The 15462-nt window shown below is 55.2% G+C and overlaps 5 protein-coding genes across 5 annotated transcripts; 3 read left to right on the forward strand and 2 right to left on the reverse strand.

The window, feature by feature from the left end:
* Window positions 1-475: 475 nt before the first annotated feature.
* Window positions 476-5091, forward strand: GLOTRDRAFT_136573 (DNase I-like protein; the record flags this gene model as incomplete). The annotated part of the gene is made up of 9 exons (XM_007864509.1): window positions 476-1080; window positions 1278-1433; window positions 1492-1575; window positions 1637-1723; window positions 1781-1864; window positions 2136-3583; window positions 3639-4126; window positions 4176-4394; window positions 4450-5091. The coding sequence occupies 9 exons, from the start codon at window positions 476-478 to the stop codon at window positions 4933-4935; spliced, it is 3657 nt and encodes a 1218-aa protein (XP_007862700.1). The 3' UTR covers window positions 4936-5091.
* Window positions 5092-5267: 176 nt separating this feature from the next.
* GLOTRDRAFT_114370 (alpha/beta-hydrolase) lies at window positions 5268-7886 on the reverse strand (the record flags this gene model as incomplete). The annotated part of the gene is made up of 16 exons (XM_007864510.1): window positions 5268-5486; window positions 5540-5561; window positions 5621-5750; window positions 5811-5818; window positions 5887-5907; window positions 5963-6193; window positions 6244-6275; window positions 6331-6541; window positions 6591-6672; window positions 6730-6801; window positions 6855-6876; window positions 6925-7026; window positions 7087-7215; window positions 7270-7324; window positions 7462-7520; window positions 7584-7886. The coding sequence occupies 16 exons, from the start codon at window positions 7881-7883 to the stop codon at window positions 5430-5432; spliced, it is 1533 nt and encodes a 510-aa protein (XP_007862701.1). The 3' UTR covers window positions 5268-5429.
* A 231-nt stretch (window positions 7887-8117) lies between these two features.
* On the reverse strand, window positions 8118-9191 carry GLOTRDRAFT_56069 (SNO glutamine amidotransferase). Its single transcript, XM_007863735.1, has 5 exons — window positions 9102-9191; window positions 8916-9047; window positions 8662-8861; window positions 8525-8608; window positions 8118-8469 (listed from the first exon to the last, which is right to left on the reverse strand). The coding sequence occupies exons 1-5, from the start codon at window positions 9145-9147 to the stop codon at window positions 8215-8217; spliced, it is 717 nt and encodes a 238-aa protein (XP_007861926.1). The 5' UTR covers window positions 9148-9191; the 3' UTR covers window positions 8118-8214.
* Window positions 9192-10350: 1159 nt separating this feature from the next.
* GLOTRDRAFT_136576 (Suf-domain-containing protein) lies at window positions 10351-13558 on the forward strand (the record flags this gene model as incomplete). The annotated part of the gene is made up of 12 exons (XM_007864511.1): window positions 10351-10740; window positions 10803-10936; window positions 10989-11121; window positions 11172-11312; window positions 11367-11683; window positions 11732-11821; window positions 11873-12306; window positions 12370-12507; window positions 12562-12714; window positions 12763-13290; window positions 13344-13442; window positions 13491-13558. 12 exons carry the CDS (start codon window positions 10351-10353, stop codon window positions 13556-13558), a joined length of 2625 nt encoding a protein of 874 aa, XP_007862702.1.
* Window positions 13559-14807: 1249 nt separating this feature from the next.
* Window positions 14808-15434, forward strand: GLOTRDRAFT_34348 (RNA-binding domain-containing protein; the record flags this gene model as incomplete). Its single annotated transcript, XM_007863564.1, has 3 exons — window positions 14808-14847; window positions 14903-15063; window positions 15117-15434. Coding segments are annotated over 3 exons (519 nt in total), but the record flags the coding sequence as incomplete, so codon positions are not given.
* Window positions 15435-15462: the final 28 nt, after the last annotated feature.

Consider the following 15462-nt stretch of genomic DNA (forward strand, 5'->3'; position numbering starts at 1 on the left):
GATGGCTGGCGCGGTCCAAGTCAGCCATCTGGGACTCTCGAGGTGGGCTCCCGGCGTGTCAGTATCAGTCGGGATTGGAATACCTCCTCATTATTGTTGTCCAATTCCAATATCAAATAAAAGGAGTACTACTCCTGGCATTCAATAAGAAAGTGAAGAAGTATAGACTACGGACTGGATAAGTATGGAAGCGGTGGTGCCCGACGTGCCTCCATTCCTCTGCAGTGACGGACAAGTGGCGGAGCACCCAAGGAGCGAAGACTCAAAGTCAAACAAAGCGGCTCGCAGGTCGTGGGAGTCGCTCGCGTGGGCCGCAGGTGGCGCAATTGTAACTGAGAATCCTAAGTCCAGTTCTCACCACTTTCAACGCTGCCTTCCATTCCGCTCGTCGTGCCCGCCGTTCCCGACAATTCATGTGCAGAACATACACAAATAACTCGATTATCAGGTTCTGTTAACGTCTTCGGCGACGACGATGTCGGACTCGGAAGACACGGCTGTCGAGTCCGCGCCGCCGCCTCGCGTCTCGTCGCTACGCTCCCGTTTCGAGAAGCTTTCGACTGAGCAAGAATCACTCTCGCCGCCGTCCAGGCCAGCGAGCACATATTTGGACCCCTCATGCGTGCCGGGGCGGCCAAGGGCTTTATCGAACTTGCACCAGCAGCACGCAGCATCGGACAACAAACACCTTCGGACGAGCTCTTCGTCCTCGGACCTTCGGGCGCACTCGCATTCGCCGTCGGGATCCGTTTCGTCCATTACTTCTGCCTCGGGATTGCTGGGCAAGCCACCTCCGCCGCCCCCACCGGTGAACCGACGCACCCCCTCGCCATCGCCGTCCATCTCGCCGTTACTCCGCCCTGTACCAAACCCGGTATCTATTCCTAGCATCTCGGAACCAGCACCTCAGCCTGCGACGACGACGAAGAGCGCGCTACTGAGTCGTAAGCCGCCCCCACCCCCGCCGCACGCGCATGGACACGCTAAGGCGGCTAGCGAGAACGGGAGTGTTAGTGCGGGGTCGGATGGGGAGGGGATCGCGAGGCCGGGCAGTGTTGCTAGTTTAATCAATCAGTTTGGGTAAGTCACTATCCTCCTCAATTATTTGTTGGATTTTCTTTGGCGGCGGTGTGCGCGAGTGTTGAACAGGAAAGGTCGGTAAAGTTATCAGCGCGGGCGAACTGGGGTTAGGGTTTGGTCTAGTCCGGTTGCACAAGCTTGCTCGACTGTGCCGCGCCGCCTGTTGTTCGTTTATTGATCCTTCTCTGCGTTTACAGCTCCAATCCCCCCTCGCACCTTCCGTCTCCCGCATCGTCGGATCATGGTCACGGACTCCCCATCCCACCGTCGCCCAAACCGCCTCCTCACCCTCCACCTCGGCCGTCTCTTAGTACTTCTCCTGATGCCTATGCAAACATACCTGGTCCCGCAGGGTGAGTCTGGGTAACGACTTCTGCACACGGGGAAGATGCTCACTGTTAGTCTGGACAGTCCTCCTTCACCTCAACTGCGTCCCCGTCCGCCTCCCCGACCGTCGCTCACTCCCTCGGATAATCTCTTGCCTCATTCACAAGCGTAAGGCTTGATATTGTCTTTTGAATTCTAGCAGATTCATCATTCTCGGTGTTATGAACAGGCCACCATCACCTAGATTACACGCCCGGCCAGCCCCGCCCCCTCCGAGACCGTCGGTCACTACATCCGATCTTAAAGGCGCGGCCCAGTAAGCGCAATTCTTCTGCGTATTAGTGCGCATTGAACTCACGTACTGTCCCGCCAGCTCGCCCTCTCCCCGACCGTCGTCCCATCCGCCACCGCCACCCCGGCATTCAGCTCATTCTGTTGATGTTGTAAGAAGTAATGGGTGAGTGCTTTGCCCGAATTCGAATGGCAGTCTGCGGGGGGATGTAGTAGGTGGCGGACTGAGCGGAGGAGCCTGCTCTATTCCTGGCTCGGCCCATATTAGAGGCACCTCGAAGCTTTGAGTCATCGCAGGCATCAACGAATGATAACGTTGGGTTAAGCCCGAACTCGAATGTGCTTCTGCCGCAGACGTCACTGTTGTGGATCGGGGTTCTTGCTGTCACAACCATGATTGTTCTGCATCTACGATTTCTGACCATGTCGCATCGCAGAGTCTCGTCACCAAGTCCTGCCTCTCGACCTGTTCCACCTCCTCGCCCCATCGCCACCCCTCCCGATGTTCAAGTCGAAAGCCCGTTCTCCGACTCGTCTTCGTCAGAGTCCTCGGAAACCGGAACCAGCCCCGAGCGTCTCTCCGAGTCGACATCTCCCCCGCAGCTTCCGCCACGCCATAATACGCACCCACCGCCCCTTCCCCGCCGGCGTGAGACCAACAACAATAACCCCCATGCCGAGCGCCTCCCGCCGCCGCCGACGCGCACAATTGCGCTGGGGGATAAGCTGCCCCCGCCGCGGCGCCCGCCGACCCCGTCCTCGTCCGAGAGCGAGGAGGAGGAGAAGGTCGACCCCGCGGGGATGCCCGATACGAGCCGCGCGTCGCGCCGCCCGCCCAGTGTCGGCCTCGAGAACCGCGTGCATGTGCCGAGCCATTCGGAGGTCGCGGCGTGCGGGCGCACCGTCGTCGTCGCGCACTCGCACCGCGTACGCGTGTGGGAGGTGGGCGGCGGGGCTGATGCGGTTCCCGTGTGGGACCTTGACTTGAAGGACGCGCTACGCGAGTGGAAGGTCAAGGAGAAGGAGGTGAAGGTGTGTAGCGTGGAGTTTCTCGCGGGGCGCGGGGAGGAGGTTGGGTGTTTTGTATGGATGGGCACGAAGGAGGGGCACTTGATCGAGTTCGACGTGGGCGCGGGCGCGGTGACGGGCGTGAAGCTCTCCGCGCATTCGCACGCCGTCACACACATCTTCCGCATCGGCCGCGCGATGGTGAGCATGGACGAGAGCGGGAAGGTGCTCGTGTTCGAGGGCCAGGAGGGCGCGGCGCTCATGCTGAACAGCGTGCAGCCGCGCGTGGTGCGCATCGCGGACAAGCAGGAGTTTGCACATGTAATTGGTGGAAAGCTGTGGACGAGCGCACGGATGGACCCTGGCGGCGGCGCAGGCGCGAACGGGACGAGCTCGCGCGGGCCGATCGTGAGGGTGTACGATATCCTGACGCCTGGCTCGTCGGGTCGCTCGCTGCTGCCCACCGAACACGTCGGGAACGTCACCTGCGGGACAGTGCTACCCTCACAACCAGGGTCTGCGTACCTCGGGCACGAGGGCGGGTTCATCAGTATCTGGTGTTTGCACGATGAGGAGGGCGAGGGCGTGCCTGTGTGCCTGGAGGTGATGAAGATCAGCACGTCGGACGTCCTGTGTCTCGAAGGCGTGAATGATAAGCTGTGGGCTGGAGGCCGCAAGGGTATGGTCGCGGCGTACGATGTGAGTGCGAAGCCGTGGGTGATGACGAATAATTGGGACGCGCATGGTGGGGTGCCCGTGACGAGGCTCGCGGTGGATCCATGGAGTATCGAGAAGTTGGGTCGGCTTTGTGTGGTTAGTGTCGGCAGGGACGAGCGGATCAAGTTCTGGGATGGCTTGCTTGCTGAGAATTGGATCGGTGGGTCTCGCGTTTTCCGGTGAACAGTGGCATTGACTGATCTTGTCACTTCCAGATGAAGAGCTTCTCAAACGGGAAGAAGAGTTCAGCAAGTTCCGAGATCTCAGCCTCTTGATCGTCTCATGGAACGTGGATGCCGCCAAGCCGGACGCACTCAGCGGGAGCCCGGAGAACATTAACTTCCTCGATACCGTACTGCACACCGTCGACTCGCCCGACATCATCGCCTTCGGCTTCCAGGAGCTCATCGACCTTGAGAGTCGCAAGATGGCGGCAAAATCGGTGCTGCTTGGCGGAAAGAAGAAGACCGCAGATGGCACCATCTCGGAGAAAGTCTCTTCGGCGTACAAGAAGTGGTATGATAAGCTTGTGCTGGCTGTGAGGCTCGCGATGCCGCCCGAGACGCCGTATACGGTCATACATACGGAGAATTTGGTCGGGTTGTTCAGCTGCATATTTGTTAAGAATACGGAGAAATTCTCGCTGAAGGATGTGGCAATTACGACCATCAAGCGGGGTATGGGTGGCAGGTATGGAAACAAGGTAAGGTCTGCGTTGGAAGCTCGAGTACAGTTTACTGATCAGCTTCAAGGGTGGGATCGTCGCCCGTTTTATCATTGACGATACCTCAGTGTGTTTCATCAACTGCCATCTGGCTGCTGGACAGCACCATGTGCGCCAGCGGAACGCTGACGTTGCGGCTATGGTGGAAGAGAAAGCAGTCTTCCCAGCTACGGACACTTGGCAGGATCCAGTAGCGTATGTCGGCGGTGGGGATGGGTCCATGGTTCTCGACCACGAAATCGTCTTCGTATGTTCTGTCCCAAAGTTATTTTGTTCTGAAGGGAACTCACATTGCCTCGCAGTTCAACGGTGACATGAACTACCGTATCGAGCAGCGCCGCGATGCTGTAATTGCAGCCGTCCGCGCAGGGGACTACGACTTCCTCATCGCGCACGATCAGTTAGTGATGCAAATGAAGAATAACCGCGCCTTCCGCCTCCGCTCCTTCCGTGAAGGGCCCCTTACATTCCCGCCCACGTACAAGTACGATCGGCGTTCGGACGAATATGACACCTCAGAAAAGCGACGCGTGCCTGCGTGGTGCGATCGTGTTCTCTGGCGGTCACGCCACCCGGACCGAGTGGAGCAGCTGCATTATCAGCGGTATGAAGCGAACGTCTCTGACCACCGGCCGATTTCCGCTGCCTTTAAGATGACGGTCAAGTCTGTTAACCGCGACAAGAGAGCGAGGGTGAAGCGGGAGGTGCAGGAGATGTGGGACGTCAGAGAGCAGAATCTGCTCATCGCCGCACGGGAATTCTACGCCAGTCAGGCTATTATCTTATAGGCGTCACTACGCGAATACTGAGAGGCAGAAGTAAAAGCATAGAATATTCGGACTCGACCTCGGACACTCGTAATACCGACTGTACCCTTGCATTGTACTGTAGTATTTAGATAAGCCCATGTTATTTTCCTCACCAAATGGCAGCCTTGACAATCCAAGCGGTGTAGGGTCGCCATTCATTCGGCGAAAGATCTAAGAAGTCTAGCGGACGAAGTACCATTTCCGCCACGTCAAAACCAACATTGACGGCTGCGCAAGCGAGGCGCTAGAGACTGTAATGTGGCTAAGAGATCACTCTATTGTGGCTTGGTCGGATCTTCGGAGGTCTGCAACAGGGCAAAGAACGCAGTCCCGCATACTATTACCCCAATGCAGGGGTACCAAGACAATGGATAGGCTAAAGGTCATGAAGCCACATGGTTACAAGAGCACTATGTGAGCATGACGAAGTCCATGCCCCCTTTCCCAGTGGCTACTTGATTCCTCCGTGAGCATCATACCGACGGACTATCCCTGAAGCCCATGAGGTACTCCATGATCTGGAAGGCGGCCTAGAAGGTACTGGTGAACGCACATCCTTTGCCGCCATAGCAGTGAGACTTACCACAGGGGAAAATTGGGGGACCCTTTGAAATGGCAGAATTGCATCAGTAATCGACGGCATTAGGAGACAAAGCGGACTCACATGTGGCCGCTGAGGTCAACTTCGACATAGGTCAGGCCGCGCTCAAAATGCGCGTTGCCGAGCGCGCCCATTCCCTCGACGACGAGACTTTCGTTGGCGATGGGTGCCTGGAAGCCCTGGGCACCGTTCCCTACGACGCAGGACGACTTCTTAAGCCTCATGGAAGACCGATACTAGTAGTACTACTCACAAGTCATGCTGACGGACGGAGGGCGACACATCACAGCAATTAGGGACACATTCCGCAAGTGCACAAACTAGCTCACTTTTGTATCGCGATGCGCGTTCTTCAAGCAAGTGATCAGCCGGCACGTAGAGTTATCCAAGCTGAAGTGCACTTACCCCTCCGCAATCAAGATGAAGTCTGCGAGACCGTGAACAATGACAGTCCGCTCGCTCTTCTCAATCACGTTTGGCAGCACGGACAGAGCGGACGGCGGGCTGTTATCGCCATTGGGGAAGACGCTGATGTTCGAGCATTCCGACCAGGTCGTGTTGAGCGGCGCGTGGATCACAGCCTTGACGTCTTGCCTGTCGAAGTAGATGGGCGACTGGACGTTGGGGAATGACCCGCTACGGCGGGGGTTATTCAGATGGCCACGAATGTGGAAGAAGCGACGTACGGGAAACCGAGGACATCCCATAGGATGGGGTACTATGATCCGAACTCATTAGTACTGCATCAACTTCTCGTACAGAAACAGACTTGCCGTGTCAAATATGCGATATATGTCGAAAGCAGGGTTCACCAGCAAGGCAGCCGAAAAGATGGCATCCCAGACGTCACACTCATCGGAGATGTCGGGAGTGCCTCCAGGCATAGGCAAGGGCCCCTTGGGCGGGAACGTCACATACTTTTGGTAGTAGCCTGTGTAACCGCACTTCTCTGCGGTCTTGTCGAGGTATTCCATGAACGTTTGGCTGATCCGATGATCAGTGGGGTATTTTCGATATGTGAACAAGGCCATACTTCAGCGAGAACACGCTTTCATACTTGTGCACGAAGTCCACTGCAGGAATCTCTTCTTGCACGACATCGTACGACAGGGATGCTGCATTACATTTGGATCAATTGGACGTCAATACCCAGAAGGTGTGCTGGAAATTACGATCGGAGATCCAAATCCCTTTCAGAGACAGGTCCAAGTCGCCAGGGTGGCTGTATATGTAGTTGGCAATATCTGCACGATGCTGTTGAGAGTCGATGCGAACGAACTACGGTTCTCGAACTTACAAGGCACGTAGTATCCTGCATACTGTACTGAAGTTTAAGCAGACTGCATGGACAGAGGCTTTTGACTTACACTTTCGCCTGACAGATAGAAGTTCTTGCCCTTCAGTTCTGAAAAAACCTCGAGGAACTGCTGCATAAACCCGACCACTTGAGCGGCCAAATCGTCTTCGTTCTTTTCAAAAGTGTCGTTGAAGCTATGTGTCACCAACTCATACTACTGCAAGCCACGTACCGTAATATTTGGTGTGCCCTGAGAGTAGCCCGTGCCGACTGGCTGCTCGACCCAGAGGACGCTCGACAGGTTGGTCCAGCTGTACTCATTTACGGTGGGTCCAGCTTGACCCCAGGACCATGTAATCGGCTGGTCACTCTGTTTCAATACATGCTAGACAAGGTCACTGGAGGTTGATCTCACGCCGTTCTCCTGCAGGAAGCCCTCTAGGGACGAGCAACCAGGTCCGCCGTTCGTCCTGCATGGATGTCAGCTCGCGCATGCGGCTTCACAGTTGCGTCAGGGAAATGGCAGGCGTGTTTATGGGTTCGCTGACTAGACGTATTCCTCACCCGGAAATCCGCGTGCCTTCTTCCTGACGCATCGAGCACTCACCAGAAAAGCAGGTCATCCAGACTCCCTTGAGGTCCCGGGGGGAAGAACCAGAAGTAAGGCTAACAGATTATTTTATTTATACCCGCGCCGTGTCTTACCAACTTGAAAGCTGGAAAACCAACCTGCCGAGTCTCGTTAGGGTCACTGCTGATGGGCAACAGCCCAGCCCAGCTCGGACCCACATCCCAGTTCACGTCGGGTAGGGTCGTCCCGTCCACGTAGAATTCAGAGGCGCGAGGGTTGGAGAAAGTAATATTCTTGATTCCTCCACCTGTCGCGCGCTTCGCACGCGAGTCCATCGACCACCGTTTCGCGGCCTCATGCTGTCGTGCACGAACGTCCTTTTTCGTAAGCTGTCGTCCGAACGCCGAGTCCACTGCAGAGAGCGCCGCAAGGGCCACCACGGCCAGTCGGGAGAGCATGGTTCGTACGCTCGAGAACAACGGGGCTCACCGGCCTCGGTTATATATGCAGCCATCACTGCTATTTACGAATACGCAGGGGCACAATGACCATGCGAAATCGAAGTTCGTGTGTCATTTTGGTGATGGTTGTATGGAAGGGATTACGACCTTATCCTCCTTCCGGCAGTGCAGCCGACGGTGCAGCACGTGCAGATATATGGGCGCTTAGCTTCCCACCGCCACAGTAAGTTTGTCTGGCAACGCATGCACAATAAAGATAACCAAAAATACAGTCTATATACTACACCGATGGTCTATCTATACGGCCTGAACAAAAGGGCTCGGGCAGTCAAGCGGATTGCAACGATGGCAGGACACAGTGTTGTACGAAGTACTCGTGGAAACGGTTGTCGTCCGTCAGCTCAGGGTGGAAGGTAGTGAGTAGGTGGCGGCCCTGCCGAAGAGCGACAATAGTCCGTGGGTCGGAAGAGTCCGTCACTTGCCTCTCCGGCTGGTCGTGTGAGCGGGGGAGACACTGTGGAGAAAGCCGGGCAATCACTTCTATTGGTGGGTCCGACGGGGCAGGGTTGAGACCCAGGATAACCTAAAAGCAGAGCAAGAGTCAGTGCATGAAAGTTAGCTGGGTCGATATCACTGACGGGGGCGCGGATAAAGACACCGGTAAATGGCGTGCTCGAGTCACGAAGACCTTCTACTTCGAGAGCAGCCTCGAAGGACTCAACCTGTGCATGTCTTAAGATAGGAAGGCATGTTCTCTGCCACAGCATTGGCGTACCTGTGAACCCCAACCGTTCCGTGCAATCTTCACGGAGATGCCACCTAGGAGTTCCTGTCCGCCTTTCTTCGCATTCTCCACTGACTGCGAGAGCAGGATAGCTCCAGCGCAGGTTCCCCAAACGACCTTGGTCCGTATAAACTCCTTGAGAGGCTCAAGTAGACCCAGCGACCGAGCCAGAATGGCCATTGTGGTGGATTCTGAGCATAGTCAGCAGGAGACTCCAAGCATTCGTCCTTGTGAAACGAACGCACCTCCGCCGGGTATGATCAAAGCGTCACACTTTGCAAGATCCTCCGCCGTCCGGACCTGTACGACCGTGACCTTCCGCTTTATGGGCGACCGCTGCAGCATCGCCTGGTGCTCCGCGAACGCCCCTTGTAATGCTAATTCCACGACATGAGCAGCGTCTCGAAGGCGCCCAACATATATCCGCTCACCGAGGATGCCCACGACAGCATTCCGGGTCGGACTGGCGTTGGCCATGGCTCGGGGAGAAATTTGAGGGGAGCTGGCGGTACGACCAGAGGCCGTTGACCATGATTATAGCTCCTGCCATAATCAGATGTCGATCAGGGTCCGATCGGCCCGTGCTCTGCAAAGCGGTGCAAACCTCTTCCGCTTCGTCCAGATCCAAATTAAGAGCATCGTTGCTTGGAAGGTGCAGCAATAATATGAGACGGGTCCTGCATTCTAATCGTTGAGTCAACACCGTCCTCGTATTTGGAGATGCATACCTTGCGGAGCGGGAATCTTACTTGGGACCGACAAGGCACGTTGTACTCTTGGGAACGGCATCGTTGATACATGCTTGTCAACGGTAATCTGAGCGGCTGGTGAACTTGAGACTCTTGGAGGCGGACGTAAAGCAAGCGGTCGCAGTAACCCCAGTGTTTGACGTCCGGACTCTGGTCCGTCGGGCCCTACATCGCGCAAGGGTCAACATGGAAATATTCTCCGACGTAGCTTGTGAGCCTGGAGAGAATTCATGTTCCAGGATGCTCCTAGAACGGATGCAGCCCCCTCTGACTGCGTGAAATATGCAGGAGCGCCTACATCGGGTCGAATACTCGCATCCAGCCGCTCCGATCCATAGCATAGCACAGATGATATTTTGAAACATACGCACATGGTTCCTGACTCTTATACTGTGTCTCACGGCACGAGATTTCACTGACGCCCACTAGCAAGTCCGTCCGACGCGTTTCGTCTGAATGCAAAGCGCGTCGGGTGGAATTCCAGTTGGCCCAACATAACTCAAGCCACAGACTTCAGCATCGCTAACAGACCAATGTTCAGCTTAATTTTCTGTGGCATGGCTGTATATCAGATAGCACCCATCAGTCGCACGAGCCCTTTTAAAGCCTTTTAAGCACATGCCGCCCCGTCTTCGAAAGTCGCCGATGCCCTGGATCAGCGGGTCCGAGGGCCAACGTCGAGTCAGAATGCTTGGGAATATGCGGCGTTGAGATCAAGGCTACGAACGTCGGGCACGAAGCCATCGTCGTCGTCAATAGTCGCGCTCGACGTCGGAGACAGCGACGGAAAGCCGAGCTAGACGAGAACGAAGTGCGCAAACGCCGAGGGGCATGTGCCGTGGGAAAATGCACAAATATTCCGAATTACGATGCATTATTCGAACCAATTTCGACATCGACTTCACCGTCGTGTACGGCGACTACATTCCCCATGTCTGAACCACCGCAAGCCGTATCCACCACGGAAGATTCTATGACCGATGTCGGAGAGAAGACGCAGCCAGCCGAAGATATCCTGAAAGCCTTGCAAGCGCTGCAGAACGCGAGCCAACCTCAACCGCCATCCGGAGAAGGCAGCCAAGAGACCATCGCCGCCGACGACGTAGACAACACAAATGCAGCGTCAATGGAAACTGTCGCAACTGAACCGGCTGAGCCAAGCGAGCCACCGTCCGAGTGGGACTTGCTGCAAACGCGCCTGCACGACAACCCGCACGACACGGAAGCGTGGCACAAGCTCGTCAATCTAGCTGAGAGTTCTGGCGACATTGAGAAGATTAAGACTGCGTACGACCAGCTGCTGCAAACTTACCCCAACACTGTTCGCAATTCATACTGTCTTTTCGTGCCCGATCATCTGTCTTACACGCGTTTTTCGCAAAGTCTGCCGCCCAGATAGCTTACATCTCGCATTTCCTCGACTCGGGCGAGTTCCAGCAGGCTCAAGCGCTGTTCATAAAGTTCTTGAGGACGTCACCGGATGTCGACTTGTGGAAGTTCTATCTCACTTATGTCAGGTCAGTCATGAGGTGCGCCCCGCGGCCGGATGAGAGTCTGATGGCAAGTCAGGCGTATGAACACGTCCCCAGCCACGCGTGATGAAGTACAAAAGGCATACGAGTTTGCATTGAAGACCGTTGGCCAGGACAAGGACAGCGGTGACATATGGAACGACTACATTCAATTCATCAAGTCCCGAGAGGTAGGTCGCGACGAAGGGTGTATATGGCATCGTCTAAGGTCCGAAATCAGATTAGTACGACATGGGAAGAGCAACAAAAAATGGATGCTCTACGGAAGATATATCATCGTGCGATCCCTATCCCGCTTGAGAACCACGACAAGCTCTGGTCGGAATATGAAGCCTTTGAGATGGGTCTGAACAAGGTGACGGTACGTACTCGGACTCATGCCAAGTGATCAGTTCCTACAACATCAACAATACAGGGAAAGAAATTCATTCAAGACCTTTCGCCATCGCACATGCAAGCCCGTGCAGCGTCCCGGCAGCTTCAGAGACACGTCGCGCTCCTGTTCCCTCCGGCGCCTCCGAGCAACAACGGGCGGCCCGCTTTGTATCTCCCCTCGCCGCCGACGTTTGCGCCGCCCGAACGCGCGCTCGTTGGTCAATGGAAAGCGTACCTCAAGTGGGAGGAAAGCAACCCGTTGGAAATGGATGAGAAGGACAAGGCAACATTTATCCAGCGGGTGCAGATGGTGTACCGAAAAGCTGTCATTCGAATGCGATTCTTCGCGGAGATTTGGTACGGCCGTTACGAACGGCCTTCATCCGTTGCTGACATGCTTTCCAGGTATATGGCATATGTTTGGACTAAAAGTATCGGTAAGCTACAGGATGCTGTAGCTCTACTTGAGGCCGGCATTGAAGCCAATCCATCTAGGTCGGTTGACCGCCGCCCGTTCTGTCTTCGCCCGCGCTGATTCTTCCCTAGTTTCCTGCTGAATTTTGCGTACGCTGAAGAGCTAGAGATTCGCGGCGAGAAAGAAAAAGTCCATAAGGTATACGAGAACCTTCTTGAAACCCTAAGCAAGCAGCTCGAAGAGCTCGAGAAGAAAATCACGCCGGCTAGTTCCTTCAGTGCCAACATGCCCACGACTGGCAATGACAGCGGGAATGCTGCGAATGGCTTTGCGGCTCCGGCAGAAGGCGGGGCGGGTTCTAACAACTCGTCCTTCAGCTCGCAGAACTCCGATGAGGCCCCGAGCAAGACTAAGGAACTTGCCGACCGACGGACAGAATATGGTCTCGTGTATATCATGTACATACGATTCGCTCGCCGTGCCGAAAATGAGAAGAGTGCTCGCGCCATTTTCTCCCGTGCTAGGAAGGATCGCTGGACACCTTGGGAAGTGTATGAAGCTCACGGTACGATCGACATATCACTCTTTTGTTCTCGCGGATCAGGGGCGCTGAGTTTAGCTGTCATAGCCCTGATGGAATACCACTGTCAGAAAGAAACCCTCGCCACCAGCCGTATATTTGAGGCAGGTCTAAAGGCGTTCGGGCATGAGGTCGAGTTTGTTCTCCGTTACCTTGGTTTCCTAATCTCCATCAATGATGAAAATAGTAAGGTTATAAGTATTCACTCCTTTGATCCTCCTAACGATCGTTCCGACGTAGATGCTCGGGCGTTGTTCGAGCGGGTGATTGGTACGTTCCCGCCAGATAAAGCTCGACCCCTTTGGGAAAGGTGGGCCCGCTACGTCTACCAGTACATGAATCTCGAGACTGCTCTCAACCTTGAGAAGAGGATCGCTGAAATATACCCCAACGGTGTGGCCCTTGCCATTATGCGACGTCTACCAACTGACGTTCCCGTAGATCCTCCGATTAAACGTTTTGCACAGCGGCACACATACCTTGGGACGGATGCAATCGCTGCTCGGGACCTCGGATTCTCGTTTGCCAGACCACCCGCACCGGCGCCCTCGACCAGCGCTCGTGGAAATGCGTTGGGCCCCAATGATACCGCTCAGTCCCTACTAGGGGCCCCCAATCAAAATACTAGCCAGGCGTTCCAGGCTCCGCCGCCGAGCTCGGGGCACAAAAGAGCGCCGTCGCCAGACCACAAGAGAAGAGACGACGGTCCCGGCAGGGTCAACGATGGACCTCCCGTCTATAAAAGAGCTAGAGCATCTCCGCCTCCACGCGAAAGAGACCGTGATAGGTGGGACGGGCCTCCACGTCGTTATGGCAGTCCTGCTTGGGATCGAGACAGGGAGCGGCGTGGCCCCCCGCCACGAAGAATGGAGATGGAGAGAGAGGAAGAGAAGCCTGTGGTCTTGCCACCGATCCTTTCATCCTTCATCGGACAGCTGCCCTCGGCGGCTGCTTTCAATGCTTATGGCGGTGCGTATCAATCGGACCGCAACATAATATCCTGTGTTGACTGTTTGCGTCAGAACCCGCGTTCCGAACTGATGATCTAATGCAAGTATTCCGTAACGCTATTATTCCTAGTGTGACGAGACCGCGGTCCCCACCACCACCACCCCGTCCGAGTAAGTGGTTTGCTGGTGTATCCTACCAAGTGATTGACCGCAGCCTAGCACGACCGCCTCCAGACTATGGGCCGTATCAGGGACCGGGTGGAGGTCGCGGCGGGAGACGGTATTAGGGATCGCTTTCATGCAGTAGTACCTTCTTATTACATGACCCTAAGCTCAGGTTGCATATGATATGATCACCGTATTGCCGCACTTTGTGAGCTGCACATGCTGGGAGTTGAGGAGGCTAATCTACAAATCAAGTTCACTTAACGGAGAGCCATTATCTATTCTACACTGCTGGGAGTTATAAAAGTACTTCAGCGGCCCGCCTTCGTTGGTGTACGTGTTGACTCGGACTTGAGTGGCCTGTTGGGGTGGCCTGTGGCCCGCGGCTTGCCGACGGCAACCGTGAGAGGCATTTCAGACTCAGACAGCTGTGGCGTGACTTGGCCAGTCCTCTGAAGCGATTTTATCGCCGGCCCTTTCACTTTGCCCACGACCTACCTATCCGTTGCCAACCATGTCCGACCTCGACGCAGATCTTTACGGCGGTAAGCTTTATGCTATACATGAAGGTTCATTTGCTGAGAAAGACCAGATTTGTACGGGAACGATGAAACCGAATTTGCTGGTGATGCCAAAGACTTGTCGAAGCAAGAGCTGGAGGAATACCCCGAAGACGACAAGCCTGAGCAGGAGCAGCCGCCTGCACCAGCGGCGCCGTCTTCGCAGGCCCCGGTCAGGACGCAGGCACCTCAACAGGCTACTTCTGCGACTCAGCAACCGCAAGCTGTGCAGACCTATACGTCGTCTTCAGAGACGCAGCAAATTCCAACGTATCAAGAGCGGACTGAATACAACATGCCCTCACCTCCTCGGTCGCAGAACGGAAGTGGTCAGTACATCCCTGTGTCTGAGCATCGAAGCGTGAGACCATCAGAGATGAAAGACGAAGGGTGAGTCACTGCTTTCCTATCGAATGCTAACCTCCCATGGCGAAGGCTCTGCTGTCGGTGATGCTTTGAGGCAATGGCTGGCACCCGTAACTTGGCTAGGTTGTCCTGATAGTCGGTCGTCCTGCGTCGCGCTAGCTACGGATCTCTGTCGACTAGGACTAGCTCTAGCGTTCCCGTTCTCTAGTCTAAGCTAGGCAGCTACACAGCTAGGCCAAAGGGCCATCTAAGCTAGGCTAGCACTCGAGAGACGCGTCACTACACAGTAGAGTCCTCCATTTTTTATCTTGTGTCATAACCCCTCCTGTTCTAGGTTACTCGGTACTAATATCATTCTTTGCTTCTCTTATGTCGCGTTGCGCCCTCGTCAACGTCTACTCTCCCTCAATACCCTGATTGTCCTTGTGCCTACGATACGTACAGCAAAATGTTTATCGGCGGTCTCAACTGGGACACAACGGATGGTAGTTATTACATGTTTTATACCTTGGTGCCACTGAACCGATGTCCTGTTTGCAGAGACTCTCCGGAATTACTTCTCGCAATTTGGTAAAGTCGACGCATGCACCATTATGCGGGATGCCGCTGGTCGTTCGCGGTGCTTCGCCTTCTTAACGTTCGAAGACCCGGCGTCTGTGAACGCTGTGATGGTGAGGGAACACGTTCTGGACGGTAAAATAGTACGTAGCATACGTCCTCCACTGTATTCGGTAAATTTAATGTGTTTCCGTAGATTGACCCGAAGCGCGCTATTCCTCGTCAAGAGCACCAACGTGCCACCAAGCTATTCATTGGCGGTCTGGCAGGCAGCGTCACCTCAGAATCCATGCGCGAGTTTTTCTCACAGTTTGGCAAAGTCATTGACTCGACGGTGATGCTGGACCGTGAGACGGGGAGGAGCAAAGGCTTCGGTTTCGTCTCTTTCGAGGATGCGGACGTCACGCCCATCCTAGGGTTTGGCAAGCTCGAGATCGACGGCAAAATGGTGAGATCATGCCTTCCTTCGTTTACGCATGGAATGGCAAGACTGAACCTCGTGGCCTTAGATTGACGTGAAACTCGCTGAGCCACGATACAAG

The sequence above is a fragment of the Gloeophyllum trabeum genome (genome assembly GCF_000344685.1).
Source record: "Gloeophyllum trabeum ATCC 11539 unplaced genomic scaffold GLOTRscaffold_00002, whole genome shotgun sequence".
NCBI classification, from domain to species: domain Eukaryota; kingdom Fungi; phylum Basidiomycota; class Agaricomycetes; order Gloeophyllales; family Gloeophyllaceae; genus Gloeophyllum; species Gloeophyllum trabeum.